This window comes from Microcaecilia unicolor, chromosome 6 (assembly GCF_901765095.1).
Source record: "Microcaecilia unicolor chromosome 6, aMicUni1.1, whole genome shotgun sequence".
Taxonomy (NCBI): Eukaryota; Metazoa; Chordata; class Amphibia; order Gymnophiona; family Siphonopidae; genus Microcaecilia; species Microcaecilia unicolor.
Window position 1 is genome coordinate 160,272,065 of NC_044036.1, and position 26,059 is coordinate 160,298,123.

Below are 26,059 nucleotides of genomic sequence, written 5' to 3' on the forward strand. Positions count from 1 at the left end.
AAAGGTGCAGAGAAGGGCGACAAAAATGATAACGGGGATGGGACGACTATCATATCTCCCCTCAACTGTCTTTTCTCCAAGCTGAAGAGCCCTAGCCACTTTAGTCTTTCCTCATAGGGAAGTTGTCCCATCCCCTTTATCATTTTTGTCGCCCTTCTCTGCACCTTTTCTAATTCCACTGTATCTTTTTTGAGATGCGTCGACCAGAATTGAACACAATATTCAAGGTGCGGTTGCACCATGGAGCGATACAAAGGCATTATAACATCCTCATTTTTGTTTTCCATTCCTTTCCTAATGATACCTAACATTCTATTTGCTTTCTTAGCAAACGCCACTCATAAAATAATGAGTGGCGTTGAACGGGTAGATGTGAAGCGTCTGTTTACGCTTTCCAAAAATACTAGGACTAGGGGGCATGCAATGAAGCTACAATGTAGTAAATTTAAAACGAATTGGAGAAAATAATTCTTCACTCAATGAATGTGGTAAAGGCGGTTAGCTTAGCGGAGTTTAAAAAAGGTTTGGACGGCTTCCTAAAGGAAAAGTCCTTAGACCGTTATTACATGGACTTGGGGAAAATCCACTATTTCTGGGATAAGCAGTATAAAATGTTTTGTACTTGTTTAGGATCTTGCCAAGTATTTGTGACCTGGATTGGCCATTGTTGGAAACAGGATGCTGGGCTTGATGGACCTTTCGTCTTTCCCAGCATGGTAATACTTATGTACTTATCTATGTAGTCTTTACTAACTACTTTAGGGGTCCTTTTACTAAGGTGCGCTGAAAAATGGACTGTGGTAGTGTAGATGTGAGTTTTGGGCGTACGCAGAATCATTTTTCAGTGCACCTGTAAAAAAGGCCTTTTTAAAATTTTTGCTGAAAATGGACGTGTGGCAAAATGAAAATTGCTGTGCGTCCATTTTGGGTCTGAGACCTTACTGCCAGCCATTGACCTAATGGTAAAGTCTCATGCAGTAACCGGGCGGTAGTGACCGATGCATGCCAAATGCCACTTGGCGCACGTCCGATATGCATGGCAGAAAATTAAAATTATTTTTTTAGCCTCGCGTATCGGACGCGCACCAAAAATGAAATTACTGCAAGAGCCACGTGGTAGCCATTCGGTAACGCCATTTTGGCACACATTGGGCTTGTGTAGACGCTTATGCGGCTTAGTAAAAGGGCCCCTTAATGCATTCTTTCCCTTGCCTCTATCATTGGACATAGCTATGCAAGAATTAATTCACTATGGGGGTCTTTTCGTAAGGCGCGCAGGTGTTTTTAGCGCACATTAAAAATAGGTGCAAGCTAAATGCTAAAGACGCTCATAGGAATACATTGGCGTCTTTAGCATGCGCCCATTTTTAGCGCATGCTAAAAACGCCAGTGCGCCTTAGTAAAAGTCCCCCTGAGAACTTTGGTCCATGCTCTTGTCCTATCCAGCTTAGATTACTGTAAAGCCTTGTTACAAGGCATTCATGTATTAGAGACTACCGGTGCTAAAATATTTGACCACGTCACATTACTGAAATCACATTAGCTACCTGTGTTGTATAGAATATCCTGTAAATTGCTGATGATCGTTCACAAAGTGTTATACTGGGTGAGTCACTCTTCTTGTACCACTACCTAGTTCCGTACTTATCCTCATGTATCTTGAGATCATCCCAGCAGATCCTGCTGGTTATTAGATTTATTAGGGTTCTTTTCCTTTATACCATTAGTCATTCAGGGGTCCTTTTACTAAGGTGCGCCAAAAAGTGGCCTGCACTGGTGTAGACACATGTATTGGACGTGTGCAGGTTCATTTTTCAGTGCACCTGCAAAAATGGCCTTTTTTTGGCCAAAAATGGACATGTGGCAAAATGAAAATTGATGCATGTCCATTTTGGGCCTGAGACCTTACCACCACCCATTGACTTAATTGTAAGATCTCACGCATTAACTGGGCAGTAATCGTCTGCACGCTTTTAACCTGATTACCGCCCGCTTAGTGCCACGTGCCAGAAAATTTCTGACACGCTTACAAAATGAAATTACCGCTCAGGACACATAGTAGCCGGGCGGTAGTTCCAAATTGGCATGTGTTGGGCACACATAAACGCCCAAATGGCTTAGTAAAAGGGCCTCTTAATATTTACTGCTACTGCTCCTACAGTTTGGAGTAATTTGCCCCTGAGTTTACATATTTATTTATTATTTATTTATTTATTTATTTATTTATTAGGATTTATTTACCGCCCTTTTGAAGGAATTCACTCAAGGCTGCGTACAGTAAGAATAAATCAAACATGAGCAATAGACAATTACAGCAGTAAAAATATTCAAACATAATACAAAGTATGGCATGATATACTATTTACAATTCGTATACAGGGGAACAACTCTTGACACAGAAGAGTTATATATTGAGATATATATCAGAGTGAACAACATTGAGATATATCAGAGTGCATTTGTTATTGCATACTATTTACAATGTCAACTTAATACGTAATAGAACATTATAATTGATAGTGAAGGGTCAAGCAACATATACATAGGTAAGAAAGTAGGAAGAGCTAGAAAGTAAGGTGATTGATATAAAGAAAGTTGCACATGAGGTCAGAGAAATGGTTAAATATTATCTCAGCTAGGGTAGGAGTGGATAAACATGTCCTGCTGCAGTATATGCAGCTGAGTCATTCCTTGTGTGTGTGAGTGAGACTAACGAGTTAGTTACTTCTTCCATTAAAGGCCTGGTTGAAGAGCCAAGCTCTCACCTGCTTCCTGAAGTAGAGATAGTCTTGTGTTAAGCGCAACCTATCAGGCAATGCATTCCACAGTGTGGGGGCTACACCGGAGAAGGCTTGCTTGCAGGTATCACATCGTGTAATGTCTTTTGGAGAGGGTGCAGTTAGTGAAAGTCCTTGGGAGGATCTTAGTGTCCTTGGCGGTGTGTGGAGGGTCATCCTATTTTTCAGGTACTCGGGGCCATTTCTTTTCAAGGCCTTGAAGATCAGACATAGAGTTCTAAATTTAGCCCTGTATTGTACTGGTAGCCAAGAAGTTTTTGCAAAACTGCTACTACTACTTATCATTTCTATAGCGCTACTAGACGTACGCAGCGCTGTACACTTGAACAAGAAGAGACAGTCCCTGCTCGACAAAGCTTACAATCTAATTAGGACAGGCAAACAGGACAAACAAGAGATAAGGGAATGTTAAAGTGAGGATGATAAAATAAGGGTTCTGAACAAGTGAACAAGGGTTAGGAGTTAAAAGCAGCATCAAAAAGGTGGGCTTTTAGCTTAGATTTGAAGACGGTCAGAGATGGAGTTGACGTACTGGCTCAGGAAGTCTATTCTAGGCATACGGTGCAGCAAGATAAAAGGAACAGAGTCTGGAGTTAGCAATGGAGGAGAAGGGTGCAGAACGGAGTTCCCAGGGAGGAATGTAGGGAGAGATGAGAGTGGAGAGGAACTGAGGAGCTGTAGAGTGAATGCACTTATAGGTCAATAAGAGAAGTTTGAACTGTATGCCGAAACGGTGTGATATGGTCACGTCGCTTGCAACCTTCTATGAGTCTTGCTGCTGCATTCTGAATCAACTGGAGCTGGTGCAGGCACTTTGTAGTCAGATCATTGTATACTGCAGATATGGAACCATCTTTTCAAAAATTCAAGTAGAGTCTTAAGACTTTTTTTTTTCTCACTAAGGCATTTGCTTCATGATGCAGCCCTGGCACCCTCCTCTAGTTATGCACCACTGAGGGGTAGAGTCCTGGGATTTATGGCAGCAGATTGATTGTTTGGCTTATTTATCTTAGTTATGATTCCATCCACTGTTCCCTCTAAGCTGAGCAGGGGTCCTCCACCTACAGTCCTGCCAGTGGGGGTGGGCGGTGCTTTTACACTATCACATTTTCAATACAGACAGGCAAGTTCTTCAGGACTCCAGGTCATTTGCCTGCCCCTAGTGATTGAAAATACAATAATGACCCCCCCCCCCCCCCACAGGCAGCAATATAGTTGGAGAATTCCTGCTCAGTTTAGAAGAAGCAATGCTTCCATCCTCTGTCCTTCATTGATTATAGCTCTTTTCCTACATATGATTTCTTTTCTCTCTCTTTTCCCTTCTCTCCTCTCCCTCCCTGTTGCTCCTATTTTTAGACTTTTTTTTCTACACCACTTAAACAGTTTTCTTCAATAGGCGGTATATCAAACAAACTTGAAACTTAAATGGAATGTGTTTATGGTATTAGTGTGCACTGTAAATAGCTTTTTTGCTGATTTTTTAATTGGAAAATCCTGAACGTTTTTTTTATTGTATTGGTCCTTTGGTCTTGATTGCATGAGTTGCAATATCAATGCATATAAGACCCTCCAGTAGGAATTAGCTCTGTGGTGATGGGGAAAAAAGTTTCTAAACCAGCTTGGTTGGAATCTGAAAAGTTCCCAAATGTATATTAGCCAACTGCCTGGACAACGTACTTACACTAGAATTGTTTAGTTTTGATCCTATTCAGTAAACCTATATTTTAAAGATGTACTAAAATAGCTAAAACAGTTTGTTGATTTGTCTAGAAATTTGTTCAAAGGTTTCTTATGAAGCAATGACTAATGCTAAATTACAGTGCAATATTAGATGATTAAGAGAAGACTTAAATTTGAGTACTTCTCATTAGCTAGACTGAAACGGCGGTTAGCACAATAATCCATGACTAAATAGATGGTGCCTGATGAGATGCATCACTGATGTCATGTCTGCGAAAAACTGAAACAAAACTTATTTTCATGCACTGCACGTACAAAAAAAAAAGATACAAAACACATACATATTTTTAAATAGTGTCTCATTTTTCAAGATACTAAGAAATTGTGGGGGTCTTTTACTAAAGCTTAGCTCAAGTTATCTGCAGCAGGGCCCGTTTTATTCCTATGGGCCCTACTGCAGATAACTCAAGTTAAGCTTTAGTAAAGGACCCTCTGTTTGTGGTATATCTGTATGTCTAAACTAGGCTACATTAATAGTAGTGCAGGAATAAATCCATACCATCCATAGCTCAGCTAAATAGATCATCATGACATATATCATATGAAAACATTCATGTTTAAGTTTGAGGTATTTCTAGATTAGTGGTTCCTTCTAATAGTTTAAATATTTGAAATCAAATTTTAGCAGCAATGACCCCCCCCCCCCCAGACTGATCTACCAATTTAAGTCTGGGTAGGCTAAGGCTGGTCCAAAAGAGTAGATGAGTAGCCTAGTGGTTAGAGCACAAAGGGGCCCTTTTACCAAGCTGTGGTAAAAAGGGTCCTGTGGTAGAGGTGGTGGCCATTTTTAAAGCACGCCAGGGCTCTTTTTACGATAGCGGCTAAAAAGTCTGAAAAAAACACATGGCCATGTGGTAAGCTTGCACTTACCATGTGGTCATGCTGGGGGGAGGGGGGGAAGCACTTACCACCATTCATTGAGGTAACTCACGTTGGGCAAGTGATAGTTCAGGGTTGCAACCTATTAGTAAAAGGGCCTCATAGCTGGTAATGAGGGAAGTCTGGTTGGTTCAAATACCACTGTAGCTCCTTGTAAACTTAGGAAAGACGTTTAACCCTCCGTTGCCTATGGTACAAACTTAGGGGTCCTTTTACCAAGCAGAATTAGAATATGGGATTAGTGTGTTTTAATATGGGACCTTCCCACATGCTAAGCCCATTTCTATCCCAGCAATATTTTAGACATTTTTCAATTATCTTTTTTCAAGTTGTGTGCTGCTAGTATTAGCAGGAACACCAAAGCAGGACAGAACCTCTATGTTAAATCGTCCAAGCAAGCAATAGTAGAGGCTGACCAAAAGACGAATCTAACACTGGAGATAGTGTTAGGAAATTCTTTATTACTGCTGATACAGAAGGTCCAGCAGTAATAAAGAATTTCCTAACACTATCTCTAGCATTGGATTCGTCTTTTGGTCAGTCTCTACTCTTGCTTGCATTAGCATGCATTACCGATAAAAGCTATCTGTTAGGCACGCCCCCGTCTCACCTTCACTACACCTCCGACACGCCCCTGGGAACTTTGGTCATCCCCACGATGGGAAGCAGTTGGGGACGCCCAAAATCGGCTTTCGATTATGCCGATTTAGGCGACCCTGAGAGAAGGACGCCCATCTTCCGATTTGTGTCAAAAGATCAGGGCCGCCGAGAGGGGGGGACAGGGGGGACAAAATTCCCCGGGCCCGGGCCTCCAGGGGGGCCCGGTGCCGGAGTCCCACCCCGCCCTCCATCATCAGGACCTCACACCTCCTGGGGCCCTGCAACGCTTCTTGGCGCTCTCTTCCTCGTTGCGACATTTTCAGCTTCATTTTCCCCAGCCGCCCTGCATTTAAAAAGTTGCGGCAGCAGCAAAAACGCAGGCTCACCTCTTCTTTAAGCCCTTCCCCTTCTCTTTCAGCGTGCACTGATGCAATTTCCGGTTTCCGCGAAGGCGGCACAGTGCACGCTGAGAGAGAAGGGGAAGGGCTTAAAGAAGAGGCGAGCCTGCGTTTTCGCCGCCACTGCAACTTTTTAAATGCAGGGCGGCTGGCCTGGAAGGAAGGAAGGGCTGTCCCTCGTTCTCTTCATTTGTGGGTACCATTTTTATTTATTCTCACTTATATTTTCAAACGTGCCGGCTTGTGCAGCATAGGAATGTATACAGAGGAAGTATAATAACGGAGCAATTTTTGTAGTAATGTGTCATTTGGAGGGGCTGTTTATAGGGACTCCCTAGGTGTTGTATTCATGCAGGCATTTATTTTCTCCTGGTAAAGGATCACTAAAACAGACATCATTGAGATTCAGGTGCTCAACACTTAGAGTTTTTATCTGCTTATTTATTTACTTATGACACTTATGTGCTGGAAACCTGAGGGCACAGCTGGGGCTGGGAAATGAAACTCGGGGGAGGGGGGTGAAAAGGGGGGTAAGTTGGGGCAAGTCACTGGACATGGAGGGGAAGGGAGGGAGGACAGGGAGCAAAGGAGAATCACTGGGGATGAGTAGGGAGGGCAGGGGAGCAAGGAGAGTTGTGATGGATGGAGGGGAGGGTAGGAGAAATGCTGGACATGGAAGTGAGGGAAGACAGGAAGGAGATGCACATGGATGGAGGGGAGAGGAGAAATGCTGGATATGGATGCAGGGGAGGGAAGAGAGGACATGAGATGAACATGGATGGAGGGGAGGAGAGAGAGGAGAAATGCTGGACATGGATGGAGGAGAGGGAAGAGAGAGGAAGGAGATGCATCCTGACGGAGATGAGGGAAAGGGAAAAGAGGAGAAAAACTGCACATGGCTGGAGAAAATAGGCAAAAGCTGGATCCACTCTATACCTCTTCCAGTCAAGTCCGCGGAGGACCCAGCTTTTACCTGTGGATGTAGGGCAAGAAATGAAGAAGAAAGGAAGAAAGTAAAGAAATAAATGGAAAGGAAACCCTGGAAGTGGAGTTAAGGGAGCAAATAGAGAGCAACAGAATCAGAGACTGGGACCAACATGATCTGAAATACAGTCACAAGACAACAAAGGTAGAAAAAATCATTTTATTTTCATTTTAGTGTTTGGAATATGTCCAATTTGAGAATTTACATCTGCTGTCTTATTTTGCAATGTATAGCAATGTTCTGTTTTTCTGGTATTGTGCTGCATGCAGAATCTGTATGCTAATTTGGTTTCTGTCATTTTGGGTCTACTGGGGAGGGGTGGGTGGGCTCTGAGAACTGGTCTGCACAGCTCCCTACAGTTGCTAAGACCGGCCCTGTCTGTCGTCGACCATCTGCCACCAGGCTGGGCCCCCTGCATTGAAATCACAGCGCCTCTCACTTCCGTGTGAAAGCGCTGCAGGCAGCAGCAGATCGCCTCCCTTCGGGCTTCCTTCCCTCTCTGTGTCTCGCCCTCACGGAAGTATTGTCAGATGAGGGCGGGACACAGGGAGGGAAGGAGGCCCGAAGGAGGGAGGCAATCTGCTGCTGCCTGCAGTGTCTTCACATGGAGGTGAGAGGCGCTGTGATTTCAATGCAGGGGCCCGCTGGTGCGCGGAGGGGGGCCGGGTGTTGGGGGAGAGGTGGCGACCTCGGGGGGGGGGGGGGGGGCCCGGGGGGTGGCCTTGTCCCAGGCCTAGCCCAGTCTCTCGGCAGCCCTGCAAAAGATGGGTGCTCTTTTCTTTCAAAAATAAGCCTGCTAGTGTACCAACTCACCTTGAGCAACTACTGAAAAAGGTATAGATGATTTGAAGCTGCATAGGTGTAGTGATTAATTCTTAGCAGAACAACTATGAGTACCATAAAGTTTTGCAGATGACAACAGGATGACTTTTGGCCTTCACAAATGTTCTAAGGCAACCTTCCTTTAAAGAAACTTAAGAAAAACTGAAAAGATGTCACTGGGTGAAGAATGTGACATAAAGGAACTTGAACAGGAAAGTGCATATCAATATCAAGGAGTAGAGGAAGGAGCAGTAACCCAGCGTACATTTCTGAGAATAAAGATCAGCAAAGAATATCACAAGAGATTAAAACTGATATTGAAAAATAGTTTACCAGCATAAAATAAAATATAATCCATCAATCAGTTTGCAATTCCAGTCCTCTCCTACAGCTTTGGAAATGTATTCTGGCCTCTTGATCTTAAAAAACTGAATGTAACAAGAAAACTCTCCTATGTCTACAAGGTAACCGATAAGAATAAGAGTATGCTGAGAGGAAGAGTCTTATAGAAATAGATTATTCATATTGAAGTGATATCATAAGCCTTAACTAATATTAAACAGTATCAACAGACTCAAATATGCAAAAGATAAAGTTAAGAATTGTTCTCCATTCTTAACTTGGACTAGAAATCCAATGAACAGAAGGAATGAATAAGAGTCACCAACTCCAATAGGAAATGTAGAAACCAAATTTGTAAAACAAGTGGCAAAAGCACAAATAGACTGGGAAACAAAAAGTATTAATTCAGAAAATGTGCATTATTCAAAAACTGACATAGGAATGGTTAAGGAGAGGTGAAGCTTAAGGATGAGAGATTGATAGTTGCAGCACAAGACAGTAGACTAAAACAAGATGGTTCATAGCAAGCATCGAAAAACTGGGAAAACAGACAAATGTAAATTCTATTAGTCAGAACTGGAAAAAGTTGCACATATTTTGCTTGTTGTATTGTGCTGATGTCAAAAGGCCTGAATACAGAAAGGCACAATAAGGTAGCATGACACATCCACTGGAAACTGTGCAAACACTTGGACTGCTATATCAGAAAACATTAAGATCATGATCCTAAGAGAATTGTGGTGAATAAAGAGGATGTGATCAGCTGGGACAGTTCAATTTCAACTGACAAAAAGGTTGATGCAAGAAGACCAGTAAAAGAGCAAAGCTCAAGAATGACACTAATAAAAGTGTCAATGTCAAGTTGCATCCATTCATTGAATGGAAAAACAAAAGAACCTCAAAAAGCAAGAAATGCCATTAGAGACTAAGGGCCCTGTTTACTAAGATGCGTTAACGTTTTTAGTGTTGAACAAAATTAGCGCACGCTAACTGTGTAGGCGCCCATATTGTGGGTGCCAATACAGTTAGCGCATGCTAAAAACGCTAGTAAACAGATCCCTTAGAAATATTTCCAAATATTTGGGGTGCTACTGGTCTGAACAAAAAAAACTTCCAAGCGTACCTTGATAAATTATCTTCATTCCCTTCGACCCTCATGGTGCCTGACAACACCTATCTCATTCGACCACAATGTAACCTTGTATTTGTTATCAACCGGCATGGCGAACGCCATTACGGTACTATGTAAGCCACATTGAGCCTGCAAATAGGTGGGGAAATGTGGTGTACAAAATGTAACAAATAAATAAATAAATATTACATCCTATGAATTCCAGAAGGAAGCTCTTTTTGTGCCATGCAAGTATTAAGGTGAGCACTGGCAGTAAATTTGAGAGATTGAGATCATATCCAGAATACCTTAACATAGGAGTGAAGTTCATTATATCTAATCATGATAGGGCTACTTCAATAAGGAGCTATCTTGCTTCAGGTGGTAAGAAGATGTGCAAATAGTGAAATTCTAGTGATTTATGCATTTAACTGGCCTCTTTAGTGGAAATATCAGCTAGAGGAAAAGGGTGAAATGTGGGAAGGGCACACAGGTACACACATAAATTATAGATTGCTATAATTTGTGCATGCTGTATTACTCACCTTGATGTGGGTATTTACACCAGCTATATACATGTGTTTTGGGCCATTTGCGCAAGTATTAAATAATGACAAGTAGCTGCCTACTTTTCTTTATAAACATGCCTGCAATAAGCATCATAACCAGTGCCTTTTGTAGGTGCCATGTGTTAGAATTACCCTCAGCAAGTGAAAAAAAGCAATCCATTTGGAGGCCTTCTCTATTATCAACACCAGCATTTTCTGCATAATAATGGTAAAGAGTAAGGGAGAATAGAATATTTCTCAACAAATCTTCTCTGTGGTTTGTGATTTCACTGGTTTGTGAATATGAATGGGACAAAATGTCATGGACAGCTCCTTGGTGGAACCATTGCAGTCTTCAAAACTACTGAACCTCCATCAAAGTTTGAAATTACATTGAATCCTGGCAAGAGACCTCTCTTTGCCTCCACCTGACCACATTCAGTAGTGTCAATTCTTCTAGTAAACATCATGGAACCCTCAGAATAGGAGCTATAACCATTATATACCAAGAACCTTCATGTGTAACTATCTGTTCCCCCTCCCTTTCCTCCTTTATTTTCTTCTCCTCTCACAATATCCTGGGGTCAGAAACTGCAGTTCCCTCCAAATCTCAGGTAATAACAGTCAGCCTGGCCTCTCTGTGGTGCAGCTAAGTAATGATTGACACCCTCTATATCCTAGGACTGATGACTCTTCAGTATTCCCAGCCTAGCTAACTTAGAAATAAGACTCAGGTCTTCTAAATGGCTATGTACAATATTACCAGTGAACCACTGGCCAGGCCAAATCCTTAAAAGATCCTCAGAACCATGGTCACATCTGAAGAAGGGTCTTGAATGGTCTCAAAAGCTTCTATTCTACGATATCTTTGCTGCTGGTCCTTTATGAGGAATCAAAACCTAAGTCATCAGATCTTATCATGAATATTAGAAAAATAGAGTTTCATGTTACTCACTAACCTTTGTTAGCACAAGCCATCCATTTGAGGTTATCAGCAAAAGCAGCTTCTCTTCCTATTAAATATGTAAACATGCGAACCTGAAAGCAGGGAACAAAATCAATTAACATTCATTGCATAGATTTATTTATTTATTTATTAGGATTTATTTACCGCCTTTTTGAAGGAATTCACTCAAGGCGGTGTACAGTAAGAATAGATCAAACATGAGCAATAGGCAATTACAGCAGTAAAAATATTCAATATTCAAGTAACAATACAAAATATGGCATGGTATACTACATGCAATGACAACACAATGCGTAATAGAACATTATAATTGGTAGTGAAGGGTAAGGCAAAGTTGTAACATATAGATGAGTAAGAAAGTAGGAAGAATTTGAAAGTTAGGTGACTGATTTGAAGAAAATTGCACATGAGGTCAGAGAGATGGTTAAATATTATCTCAGTTAGGCTAGGAGTGGATAAACATGTCCCGCTACAGTATGTGCAGCCCGAGTTAATCCTTGTGCGTGTGAGTGAGACTAACAAGTTAGTTACTTCTTCCATTAAAGGCTTGGTTGAAGAGCCAAGCTTTCACCTGCTTCCTGAAGTAGAGATAGTCTTGTGTTAAGCGGAGCCTTTCAGGCAATGCATTCTAGAGTGTGGGGGAATCTCCGGAGAAGGCTCGCTTGCAGGTATCACATCGTTTAATGTCTTTTGGAGAGGGTGTAGTTAGTGAAAGTCCTTGGGAGGACTTTAAACAAATGTCATGACATTTTGGGCTAGATTCAGTAATTGTCACCCAAATTTGGGTGGCAGGAAAAATCAATACTATTCTATAAAGGACACTCTGGGATGAATGCCTTTTATGGAATAGTACAAATCACCGATTATCAAAAGTAAAATTAGGCATCGGGACCTTACATCTGCTGAGACCATGTGTAAATCCTGGTGTGCAAGTTTATTTATTTATTGCACTTGTATCCCACATTTTCCCACCTATTTGCAGGCTCAATGTGGCTTACACAAACCTGTTATGGCGTTGCCATTCCAGAGTAAAAGGTACAATTTTTGTTACAAAAGATCATGGATAACAATAAGAACTGGAAAAATAGTTATAGAAAAAAGGCTTTTAGGGAAGGGTGGGGTGATGAGGTGTTGGGTACTCATCCCCCATTTCTGTAACACTGCGCATAACTTTTGGGAATGCCCATGCCCCGCCCATGCCCTCATGGCCATGCCCCCTTTTGGATTTAGGCTCGGTTCTTTATAGAACTGTGCCTAGGTAATTGCACTTGCAACTCCATATTAGCGCATATTAATGCCAATAATTGATTGTTAGCAGCCAATCATTGAGTGTCAATGACTCGTTAATTAATTTAATTGCACATGCAACTCAGAATCATAGAATCTGGGGGTTTATGTCTGATAAAACCATCCCATCCATTTAGGAGATTATTTATGGAAAATTATTCTTAAAAATAGAGTAGGGCAATAGTTCCCAAACTTGGTCCTGGAGGCACCCCAGCCAATCAGGTTTTCAAGATACCCACAATGAATATTCATGAGAGAGATTTACATGCACCTCCTCCACTGCATGCAGATCTCTTTCATGAATATTCATTGTGGTATCCTGAAAACCTGACTGGTTGGGGTGCCTCCAGGTTTAGGTTTGGGAACCACTGGGGTAGGGTTTACATGAATAACATGTAGATGCATGAAAAGATAGTGCCTAATTTTATGTAATATGCATGTAGACATTACTCAGGGAGTAGTTTTGAATTGGGTGGAGCAGGGGGTGGAGTTTCAGTGTACATATGTCCTTTAGAAAATGCAATGTGTCAACACATAGGCGGCAGTTCTATAATAGGGCACCAGTATGTAGGTATAACGCGGTAAATTCTATCTATGGTCCCAAAAACAATTGTCACTGAAAAACGCACTATGCTACAAAATGTGCAAAAAGTTAAATGTGGTTTGTAGAACAGCACTTACACCCGGGAATCGTCCATAACTTTAGGTACAGCTATTTGCACCAACTAAAACGTGCTGCAAATATCCATGCGTAAATTTAGGCACGAATGCCCTTATTCTGTAACTATGCGCATAACTGAAAGGAATGTCCACGATCCACCCTTATGACTCATACATACAATTTACGCATGGATCTCGCACCTAAATTTACATGCACACATTTCAATTAAATCTAATTAGTGCCAATAACTGCTTGTTAAAAAGCCAATTATTGGTGCTACTGAGATCATTATTCAATTAAATTGCATGTGCAAATTGGGAGCGCACCAAAATTTAAGCACACAATTTTTGGCAACTTGTATAGAATTAGGGGGACTGTGGGTAATGAGCCCATTCTACTAGACTCATAAGTATTCTTATAGAATACTACCATAACCTGGCATCAGCGCCTAAATTTAGGTGCTAAACACTTTAACTGAACTATGACTCACATAAATCTTAGTACCTAGATGTAACATTTATGTGCACAACTTGCAGTATTCCATAAATCGCCAAGTAAATGTCGGCCCCGCCTTTGATCCATATTCCTCCCCTGTGAACAGCCCTCTAATGATTTATGCATGATGCTGCCATTTACATACATCAGTGTACACTTACCCATGTGCATGGCAGTATTCTATGAAGTTACACACGCAATCGGTCCATAAATTTAAGCAGTTTGGGTGAGTGAGGTGGAATTGTAAAGTATGCACATATTTTATAAAATACACATTTTAATAAAAAGCCTCCTGCAACTAGAATACTTATTTTTTAATTTGAGAATCGAATGAGTAAAGCACTAAAAAGTGCCTTTATTTTTCTATTCCATGTCTTAGTGAAGGCTTGAAAAGGTAAAATAGAAAAGAACCTTTTTATCTCAACCAAAGAGAAAGTATACAAATTGATTATCCTGAAGAAATGGCACATAAATCTTTGTCAATGTTTATCTTCAGGAAAGAGGCACTGGAATATTGTCCTTGTGGAGACTGAATCCATTTAGGAGATTTATGTTTAATGCTCTACTTTAATCTATAAATAATCAAACTACAACTATGTACCTAATAAAAGGAGCCCTATTTTATCTAAAAAGGAGAAAGGCAAAAAAAACTAACCTAGAACAGAAGAGTAGAAAACTGCATTAAGTTTACAAGTGATATAATTCCAACAAATAGCTATCATTGATCAGCATGAAAAATAGACTATGACATTGATGATACTGAAAGGGTGTTCATTTTTCACTAGAGTAGGTCACATTTATTTATTTTCCACCTTTCTACTGTTAGTTCAAGGTGAAACATCATAATTAAAATAATAATATAAAAGATATAAAATCAAACATAATAGCAAACTCTATAGAAATGAAATATAATGTACACACCAAAGCAAGACAACACATTCAAAAGCAAAAATCTATAACAATTTATTATGCAAATAAAAAGGAATTTGTAAATACCAAGGTAAATAAAAAAAAAACCACATAAAAATGTAACAAATATACCACTACAATGTAATTGAAACCAGCCCTACAAACACTGCAACTGAGTATGAATCCCCATCCGTTAGAGAAACTGCAATACAGGCACTTGAGCAAAGACAAAAAGCACCTGAGAAGCCAAATGCCCAAGAAAACACACTAGATGTAGAACTAAAGGCCTGTCTAAAAGTTTATAGTTTTCAGTTTATTGGGAATGTGATAAACCGACATTACAAAACCAATAGTTCACAATAAAATACCAAATAAATATTTAACATAAATAGAAAATTATTCCATTTTTAAAAGGACAGCGACCATTTATACACAGAAGAGATAGCTTAGAAGATGGTGGTCCTGGAAGTGTGAGCGCAGATTTTAAAAAAAGTCAAAGAGGCACGGCTGTAGGCCTGAACGCCAACTGAAAAATTGGTAATTCTATAAACTATGCCCAAATTTAGGCGTAGTTTATAGAATATGCTTAGCAGCTGCCTTGCGGCTAAAACTTAGGCACCCCATTTAGGCCATCTAAAACCAGGCCTAAATACCTGCACCTAACTTAGGTGCAGATCGGGTCCATTCCATAATAGTACGCATAGTTTTTTGAAACACCCATGACCCACTCATTCCATGCCCATACCCATTCCATGCCCACTTTTCAGCTGCACACCTTAGAAATTACACGCGCCGCGTTATAGAATACACCTAGAAAGTTGTGCGTGTAAATTCTAATTAAAGCCAATTAGTGTCACTAATTGGTTAAGTACCAATTATCGGTGCTGATTGGCACAACTTAAGGTGCCATTTATAGAATTTGGGGGTTTGTGTGTAAGACAGGGGACTTTAAACATGGAGCGATAGTAAATTCTAAGCCAGTATAATTGTACCGGAAGAGAGGAAGCTATGATTTGGTGGCACATTTAAAGCCTATTAAACCTAGTACATACATATTGCATGGGATTTTTACAACACTGTCCTAATTAGATTGTAAGCTCTGTCGAGCAGGGATCGTCTCTTCATGTTCAAGTGTACAGCACTGCGTACGTCTAGTAGCGCTATAGAAATGATAAGCAGTAGTCTTGGGATTCCAGAATCTTGCTACTCTTTGGGATTCTGCACAGAATCTTGCTACTATGGGATTCCAGAATCTTGCTACTCTTTAGGATTCTGCACGGAATCTTGCTACTCTTTGTCCTTACCCCTTATTTCTTCTGTTTGTCTGTTCTAATTAGAATGTAAGCTCTGTCGAGCAGGGACTGTCTCTTCATGTTCAAGTGTACAGCGCTGCGTACGTCTAGTAGCACTATAGAAATTATAAGTAGTAGTAGTAACACTGGCTGTTCTTAGCACACAGTAGCCATTAGTACAAACAAGCACTAATGGTCAGTGCACACTACAACCCAAACTATCCCCCTCATTCTATGAACTTGCACAGCCAACTTGATGCTTCTAGTGGAAAGTTGGGCACTCAAGCTATAGAATAAGACAAGTTGTGTGCATAACTTAATTTAATAATTAGATACTAATTAGTTTTAGCAACCAATTATTGGCTATAATTGGTGCTAATTAGCAGTTACACATATAACTGCCCTTAGGGCCCAGTTACTAAGCCATGCTAAAACTACAACCAAACTAAAGCCATGGACATTTATACCTGCTTGGGAGCAAGTGTGATTGTTCACATGTAAAGTATGCATTAATGCATATGTTTTATAAAGTACATATGTCTCCACCTATACTCTGCATACCACCTGCCCCAAAACCCATCCACATCCACGTTCTGGTCATCGTGTGCACTTTTACGTTTGAGGTACTTCTATAAGTAGCATTTTACAGGCTTAAAAATTACCTTCTTAAAGTAATAACTTAGGGCCCTTTCACTAAGCTGCACCAAAAGGTATCCTGCGCTATGACTAGCGTGTGGGTTTCTCCGCACATTGAGGTCACTTTCAGTGCAGCTGTAAAATGGCCAATTTTTCATTTTCTCAATTAATGGCTGTATGCTAATTTCCCAATTAACACGTGGTTATTAACATGTGAGTTCTTACCAACACCAATTTAGTAGAGGAAAGGGCTCACGTGTTAACCATGAGCTAAATGGTAGGTGTACAGCAATGTATCTGCATTAACCTATTAGCACTGGGCATGCCTACTCTCTGCCCCCCCAAACATGACCCCAGCGCTAAAAACTGAAAAGTATTTTTAAAACATGGGAAGTGTGCATAGGAAAATGCACTACTGTGGAATTCCTGAGTGCACCCCGCAGTTGTGCATTTTCCCGTACAATAAGCACATGTTAGTACTTACCGCCATTTTGTACCCCTTGGATTTTCAGTGATCCTATTTACAGATTTAGGATTATCTGAAAATCTGCATAACTTTAAACAGATAACTTGTCCATGTAAATTTGTGTGGCTGAAAATTGACTCTATGGTGCACAGAGAACAGGCACTATTGAAAAGCAAAAAGGCATCCGGGATACTGTTTATTTTATAATACATGGCATAGAATGAATTATAGAAAGTACATGGAATGCACATGATAAATTACTAGCCCCGGGATAACGTCCAACCTACAGTCTAAACTGATAATAAGTTTGGCAGTCATTGCTAGGTCTGTCCTGGACAGTGGTGCTCCATTACAGAAATCCTGCAATTCTTGATATAATTCAACGCACCTGGCAAACTTATTCTTTTGTTATTTAATAGCCTCAAGTTAAGTCAAGGGTAGTTAATAATCTGACAACCAGCTATTATCTCCAATAGCAGTTGATTTTGAAGGGATTATTGGAATCATAAACTATTTTCCAAAAAAATTAGCAACAGGAACAAGCATACAAAGATGTAGAGTCATCGTTGGCAGTTTACCAAAGATTTTCCACTTATGAACAAAGAAGTTTCTAGAATCCAAGTAACTCAATGGCCTGATGTTAGGAATTACAGCAAAATTCTGACAAAGCAATGAAAATGGTTAAAACAACCTGGAGTGTATTTTTTACAGGGTTGCATAGGGTCATTGTATCTCACCTATGTTACTATATAGGAATTAGAAAACTAGTAACTGTAAACATAATCCCCTGGATTCTATATATGGCACCAATAGTTACCCGCCCAACTTTGAGAGCGCTTCAGATATGTTAGCAAATAAATTGGATAATGAGCTCTGAACCATCAATAATTGGGGGCTAAGAACCAATTATTGCTGTTAATTGGCACACATTGAAATTTGCATAAGCATCTGGATGTGCGCTATTCAATAAGGCAGGGTGCCTAACTCCCATGGTGCACAATCTCAAAAGAGGGTGTGGCTAAGGGCGAGTCAGGGCATTCCGAAAAGTTGTGCATGGAATAACACAATACTGCCTAACCGCGCAGTATTGTGCAATTCCATGTACAAGCATTTTCATCGGGTTTCAGCAGGCGTTAAGTCCAGCACCCAAGTTAGGTGTGGGATCTGCACTAAACCTTATTTATAGAAAAATGCTTAGTGCTGAATTTCTTCGGTGCCACTTATTGAATTCCATTCATTGGGAGCCATTTTTACATGTAAAGACTTTTTATATGTGCAAAAAGAAAATAAATCCCATTTTACAGCTGCATTAAAATGGGCTTAGTGCACAGGAGTCTGTGTTAAAATGTGTGAAGTCCATTTTTAGTGCATTTTAGTGAAAGGCCTCCTTAGTGTGAACTTATCTACCATCCAACCACAAATTGAAAAGCTTTATATCATTCTGAGATTTCTCACCAATGAAATAAGCAAAAGTATACATTTTCATGAGAAAATAAAATTAAATATAATAACTTCTATTTCAATAACAGTTTATTTACAAAAGTAAATTCTGTTAAGAATAATTTGTATTTTCCTTGTATCACTTTTAACTACAATAAAATGATATCTGGGTTCTTTTATTATGTGCCATGTACATAAACACCATCTGTCAGGGGCGTCACAACAGGAGAAAAGTTAAAAACACTGCTCCAAGACCTTGGCATGCTTGCTAATGTTTAATGCCTATAAGCTTTAATGTTAACTGAAGTTAAAAGAAGGTAAGAAATGAAAACCCAGGAATCAGAGGTTACTTACTACTTCACCAGCCCAACTGCAAAAAAGTAATATACAAGTCCACCTACATGGTGGGATTTAGCTACCTGGGCTCAAAATGGTGGAACTCAATTCCCATAATCATAAGAAGCATCATGAACTACCTCCAGTTCAGAAAAGACTTAAAGACCTACCTCTTCAGGTTATTCTATGAGTAAAAAATATGGAAGCTGCGACCAGGTTGTACATGTGGCCAGAAGGATGGGAGGATCAAACAGGGTCCTCCGCCATTTATTGGCCAGCTGTAGGCCACATAGGTATGGGGACATCAGTGGCGTTCCTAGGGGGGCTGACACCCGGGGCGGATCGCCGATGCGCCCCGCCCCCCGGGTGCAGCGCCCCCCCGGTACAGCGCGACCCCCCCCGTCGAGAGGACACCCCCCGGTGAAAGAACCCCCCCCCGGGTGCACGCCGCTGGGGGGGGTGCCGCGCGCCGGTCAGCTTCGTTCGTTTCCATGCTCCCTCTGCCCCGGAACAGGTTACTTAGTACATAAGTACATAAGTAGTGCCATACTGGGAAAGACCAAAGGTCCATCTAGCCCAGCATCCTGTCACCGACAGTGGCCAATCCAGGTCAAGGGCACCTGGCACGCTCCCCAAACGTAAAAACATTCCAGACAAGTTATACCTAAAAATGCGGAATTTTTCCAAGTCCATTTAATAGCGGTCTATGGACTTGTCCTTTAGGAATCTATCTAACCCCTTTTTAAACTCCGTCAAGCTAACCGCCCGTACCACGTTCTCCGGCAACGAATTCCAGAGTCTAATTACACGTTGGGTGAAGAAAAATTTTCTCCGATTCGTTTTAAATTTACCACACTGTAGCTTCAACTCATGCCCTCTAGTCCTAGTATTTTTGGATAGCGTGAACAGTCGCTTCACATCCACCCGATCCATTCCACTCATTATTTTATACACTTCTATCATATCTCCCCTCAGCCGTCTCTTCTCCAAGCTGAAAAGCCCTAGCCTTCTCAGCCTCTCTTCATAGGAAAGTCGTCCCATCCCCACTATCATTTTCGTCGCCCTTCGCTGTACCTTTTCCAATTCTACTATATCTTTTTTGAGATACGGAGACCGGGGCAGAGGGAGCATGGAAAAGAACGAAGCTGACTGGCGCGCGGCACCCCCCCCCCCAGCGGCGTCCACCCGGGGCAGACCGCCCCCACCGCCGCCCCCTTGGTACGTCACTGGGGGACACACACATATCTCTGACAAGATCTGTAACAATGGCCCCAGTCAGGCAATAGGGCAGTAGCATACTATCTTTTAGCCAGTGCTTGGTCAACCAGAGCCCTCCAGCAGGGCCAAAACCCAGCTTGCATGCCTATAGGGAGACAACTCTCTCAGGGGACAAACATCTATCATATCCTTGGCTCTGGGTTCCCTTCTATGTCATCTCATTGACACCACAGATCATAGATGTCCCCAAGGTAACAACTAGCAGCCCACAGTTGTCCCTGCCTCTGCCTTCTGATAGCCAGCTGCACCACTATGCAATTCATGCAGGATGTATTGTTCTCAATAGCTAAAGTTTTAAATACACAGGTCACACAGCTGCTGCACAGTCAGCCCCAGACCAGCCAGCTCTAGAGCACCCAGGCCTGGATCAGCCAACTCCCGAGCAGCCAGCACCGGACCAGCCTGCAGCTGAGAGGGCCTGGGAGGGGGTGGTCATGGACCCTTGCTTCTGGGAGGTGCTCCTCACACCATGATTGGGCCACACCCAGCAGGAGAATGTTGAGGAGGAGGATCACTGGAGGGATATATTCCCCTGAGGGGGGAGATAGGTGGACCAACAGTCCCCCATGCAGCAGCGCAATACTTGACTGCATCTGAGCCCCCCTGGAAACAGCTGCCACACCTGTGGTGGAGCCCACCTTCACAACCATCCTAGGCTAGCTCCTGCTGCAGGTCACAGGCCTGTGCACTGATTTGCAGCAGGAGCTGGGATCCATAAGAACAATACATGGGCAAATCCTCTACGAACTGAGGATGCTCTGTGAGGAGCGGTGGCAGCCTGAATGATGGCCATGGACTGATTTTTGATACATTTAACATTTTTACATTTTTATTTATGTTTCATATACAATATACACAGTTATTTCCATGCAAAGGTCTCTGTTGCCAATTTCTAAATTATGTGTACATTCCCTGATCGGCAAGGCTGACAACTTCTGTTGCTGATACACTCCTAGGTAAGTCCTGGGAAAGGGAGATTGTAGAATGGGGGTGGGGGGGGGGGGAGAGGTGTCCAAAGGGGTCTCAGTAGACACATTCAGAGCAGCTCTTTCTTAATGTCAAGTGCTCTACCAGATGGTTGTCCAATGAAGAAGGATCCAATGTACCCTGCATCACAAGAAGGCCCAATGGGACTCATACCTGCCACACCACACTCCAAACTATTAGGCCATACCTCCAGTAGCAAGAAAAAAGGTGACAGAGAATGAGTAATGGGATGCCCCAGCCAACAATAGCCTTTGAAATTAGATTGCCCACTCCAGCACCTGACACAGGTGCAAAGTATATGGAAGCTGCGACCAGGTTGTACATGTGGGGAAAGCACATATCACTTCAATCTCATTGTCCATTTCCTTCTTCCAGACAATGGCTGTAGGGCATATGTGAGTGGGGTCTTTCTTGAGACCAGACCTTTGGCCAGATATGCCCCTGCCAGTTCCTGGGGGCACCCTGACCCTTCAGGTGGTGAGGACATACCCAAGGAATCTGTCTGAAGCACTAGCCAGAAAAACAGGAGGCAGCTGAAGATGGAGGTGATGGACAAAGTTGCAGAGAGTCTGCAGGATGTGGACCCTATGAATCTCAGCTCTGAAGAGCACATGGTACACAGACCCATTCCCAGGGACTCCAACACCCACCAGGCTTCTCATGAAGACAGCCACAAATGGTTGTATTAACCGGGGTACAATCTATACATATCCCCACAGTTACTTTGTTTCTGCATTAAAACAATAAATACACAGTCTCCTGTGTTGCTGCTGACCAGTGCCTGTGCTATATCTTGTCCAGCAGCCAGGTCCTGCAAAATATAAGGAGTCTTTGGTTAGCAGAAACATGGGGCAGACCAAATCTTGGGTCATCTCCCTATCAGAAGAGGAAGGGTAGGTTCTGAGGTTTCTGCTTACCTGCATACAGTGGCAAATGGGGACTCCAACTGGCTCATGGCTCCCAGGGTTCAGCTGCCTGATACTGTGGAGGCAGAATGGAGAGCATAAGAGTCAGTTTCCCAGGTGTTTAGAATTCCTGGCTGATGATAGCCGCCTCCCCTTAACAATATTGAGGGTCAAAAATGGCATCTAAATCGCTTATTTTAGATGTCATTGTCCCCAAAACATTTTCATGTGTGAGCCCTTATTAAAAAAAATGTTTATCTATAAAACATCTAAGTGCCCGCAGATGATATGTCTAAAGTACTCTATAAAAGTCTGTATCTCAGGTTTTTCAAACCTGCACAGGCCACAATTGCAATGGCATCCAAAAAAGAAGGCCCCTAGCAAGAAGCTCAATTTCAGTGATGCTGAAATAGAGCTCATAGTGAAGGAGGTAGTGGCATGCCAAGCCAACCTGTTTTTTCCTAAAGGGCGAACTATTTGTGCTTACACCAAGCAGAAAGAATTGGTGACAATATGCCAGCAGCTTAATGTGGTCCACCGCATAAAATAGAGATACAGAGGACATAAAAAGAAAATGGAAGCACCTGGAGAGGTTCGTCAAGCTCAAGGCTGGAACCAACCCGCTGGATATGAAGCCTGTGAATCTCACCCCTATGGAGTGCATGGTGTACAGGCTCCTTCTTAAGGACAGCACCCAAGGCTTGGGAACCCAGGACACTCCCACACAGGCTGGGAAATCAGGTAAAGTTTAGGGAATAAAAATGTGCTGGCTGTTTTCTCTATTTCACCCTTTCTCCAGCAAGCTTGGACAGTTAGGGGAGCTGATAGGAAACCCATCTGTACTAGAGGTTCTCAGAGGAGAGGGGAATAAGGCACTCCAGACTGCAGGCAGAAAGACTGTTGATCAGGGGCCATGGCTTAAGAAATCTGCATGGAGTAGTGGTTAATGGTTGGGTCTTGGAGCAGTCAGGCTGCCAGTTAATAGTCCTGCTGTGACTGTAATTTTGAGGGCCTTCTACCCTTCCCCATCACCAACCAGTGGAAGTTCCTATTTTCAAAACATCTGTTGCCCTCTCACTGTGCTCTCCAGACCACTCCCACTATCCTTTATCCTTTACCCACCTGATTGTGTTGCTGTCTGGCATCATGGTTTCTGAGATCCACAGTGCACCATATCCCTTGGCTCCTGCAGTGTGGGATGTGGAAGCATACATCATGTGGTGGCATGACAATGACAGTCCTCATAACCTGTGGTATATGAGTGCACATGGAGCAGTAAGTTTGGGAAGGCTGCGACAGGTAAGTTAGTGCATCAGACACATTTCTTCTACTTTCCCTGTGAAGGCAAGTACTCTGAGTTGGAAGCAGATGCTGGAACCAGCAACCAGCAACCAGCAGGCAGTTAAGGAGCAAAACAAGCACTATGAAGTACTGTATGTGTTCCTATATAGCAAAGATATATGGGATTATAATACATGGCACTATCCAGCTGACCGTAAGATGCAGACTCAGAGTTATTCCAACTTTTGTTGCTAAAGCCTTTTATTTGCTGAAGCTGTGAACTTGCATACAGATGAAGACTGCTGACAAGGGTCCAGATGTGCTAGAATAACAAGGGTGTTATCAGCATCGATATCATGGCCAGAACAGCTAAGAACTCTTGGAGTATCCCTTGCAGCTGAAGAGACACTGTGGCTGGCATATTGCACATTGTTTATAACACCCCAGCTTCTTGATAAGGTGACCCCATCAATGTAGAGTCAGTGAGACAATGTTGGGGTCCCCTGAAGTCATAATAATGGGGATAACAGTGTTATGAGTACACATCTCCAAGGCCAGAATGTACGTCATTGGCACAGCTGTAGCCCATGATTTCTGTATAAAAGGGGCTCTTATCTGAGGCAAGAGGCTGCTTTGTTAACATTACATCCAAGGAGTAGACTATGCTGAATCTGATTGAACATCTGAGGAACATGCTGCCACCGGCTAGAAGTCTGCATCAGGTTGTATGTGTGCCATGTACTTTTTATAAGTGTTGTGGGCTCAGTGTGACTTTTATTTAGGAGTCTAGTTAAGGATTTATGTGCATTTACTCTGAGCTGTTTCTATGATAAAACTTCCTTTGTCTTTATTCTTGCCTTCTTTCCACATTACCTTTGCTGCTATTGTAAATAAATATACACTCTATTTTATAATACTGGGTTGTGAAGTTAGTTCTTTCTATTATTTAGGGCGTAGCGAGCTTGGATCTAAGGATAAGAGGGAACATGTTGGCTTCTGAAACTTCACTTACTAAAACTGGTATTACTAGAGACCTATTCCTGTTAGAATTCATGTTGTGAGGTACCCCAATAACACCCCAAAAAGGTTTGTATCTGTATGTGCCCACAGCAGCACAGGCACCTCAGGCGGAGGAAAGGGAGTCAGTGGAAGTAGAGGAATCACAGGAGGACATCAGCCAAGAGCCACCTGTAGGGGAGGAAGAGCTCAAAAGCCGACTGAAACTGCTACCAAAACTGTCTAGCCACTTTCAATAGAAACTGAAAATGCAGCCAAAACGTATTGCCTGATTTCAGAATGTGAAACAATGAGGCCCACTGTGGATTGTCAGAGCTTCTGCTAATCCCACATGAGATTACCCTTCAGTCCCAGGAACTGCAAGCACAGGCTGATAAATGGGAGAGCTATTTTAACAAAGGCTTCTCAACTCTGGCATGTTTAGGTTCCCATGTCAATGTAGATGTAGTTTAATATCCTCTGATATAAAAAACTTTGTGAGAATATATATTTTTTAAAAAACCCAATGTGTACCAGCTTTTTATGCTTACCCAAAATGTCCTCAAGTAACGAAAGTAGGTAGCATTGAGATGTTTTCCATTTTGTGTTTAAAGGATAAACATGATAAAGATTATTACTAAAATAGTGTAAAGGAGTCCTTACACTGGTCTATACTTCAGATATTATACCAGCCTGATACACAATCCAGAATTTAAAAAAAAAAGCTGAATTACTGAATTTAAAGACTGTATGCTATGAAAAATTAAATGAAGAGCAATATATATAAACTTCATTTCATAGTAATAGTATTTCCCTACTAACACTATAAGTTGACCAGTACTTGTGCTTAAAAACAATCACTGCAGGTCCCTCTCTCACAGAATCTAGCTTCTGCACGTCACAAGTTTGATTAAAATGCTGCATCTTAATCATACTCAACGGAGCCTGAAAATTCTTTAGAACGACATAAATAGTATCCAAGCCAGAATGTATATAGTAATTTAAATAATGAAAGATTATATTGTACCTTCAAGCAAAATAACCTTTGCACACATGGTCCTCAGCTGATGAAAACTAAAACTAAAAGCCGCAGTGCTTTTACAATGGCTGACTTTGCGTCACCTTTGGAGTGACAGCTGATGTCATATCTCCACAAAGATGCTAATTCCTAAGGAATTTATCATCCCAAATTTACATACTTAAATTCACGCTAAACTTTTGTTTCAAAAGCAATTATTTGGAGCATTCTATTTACCATATAAACTACTTTGCAAGATCATAACTGCTTAAGTGCAATCATATTATACAAAGAAAAGAAAAGGGAACGCAAAGAGTAGGCCCTCATCCCAGACTACCCTAGTGGTCCAGAGCAGTAGTCAGAGCAGGAGTGATCCCCACTCACTCTTGCCCATGTCGGCTATACCCTCAAATAGCTGCTGTGACCTCTTGCAGCAGTCTTCTGAGATTGCCATTAGAGGTAATGGCAGCCATTTTAAAAGCAGACCCAGCACGGGCAGGATCGACTTTGGATCACTCCTGCCCTGACTACACCCCTAGACTGCCACGGATTATAAAATGGGCCCAAGGGGGGCATCTACCATGACACGCCCCCAAAATGCCCACTCTCAAAACGTTTTTCTTACGGCAAATATTGGACTTAAACTTTTTGTTGTTGTCTGATTATATGGTTTAAACATTTTCGTGTTAGAGAAACAAGTTCATCTGCCCCTTGTGCCACTTTTGCATGTTCTTTTCTTTTGAAAATGAGCTCTTAAATGTTTCATATTCAATTGCATCTTAACATATTAAAAGCAATGGTTGTGGTATAAATTATATATAATTCTACGTTCCACTAAGATTTTAGAAATTGTCAGCCACAGAATGCAAATTGACTATCCTA

At 41.8% G+C, this 26,059-nt stretch overlaps 1 protein-coding gene across 1 annotated transcript in view; it reads right to left on the reverse strand.

The window, feature by feature from the left end:
* CACNA2D3 (calcium voltage-gated channel auxiliary subunit alpha2delta 3) overlaps nt 1-26,059 on the reverse strand; it is an 877,278-nt gene that overhangs the window by 337,965 nt on the left and 513,254 nt on the right. Inside the window, exon 12 of the mRNA XM_030205518.1 lies at nt 11,183-11,261. Coding sequence (XP_030061378.1) covers nt 11,183-11,261 — 79 coding nt within the window. The remainder of the gene's footprint in view (nt 1-11,182; nt 11,262-26,059) is intronic.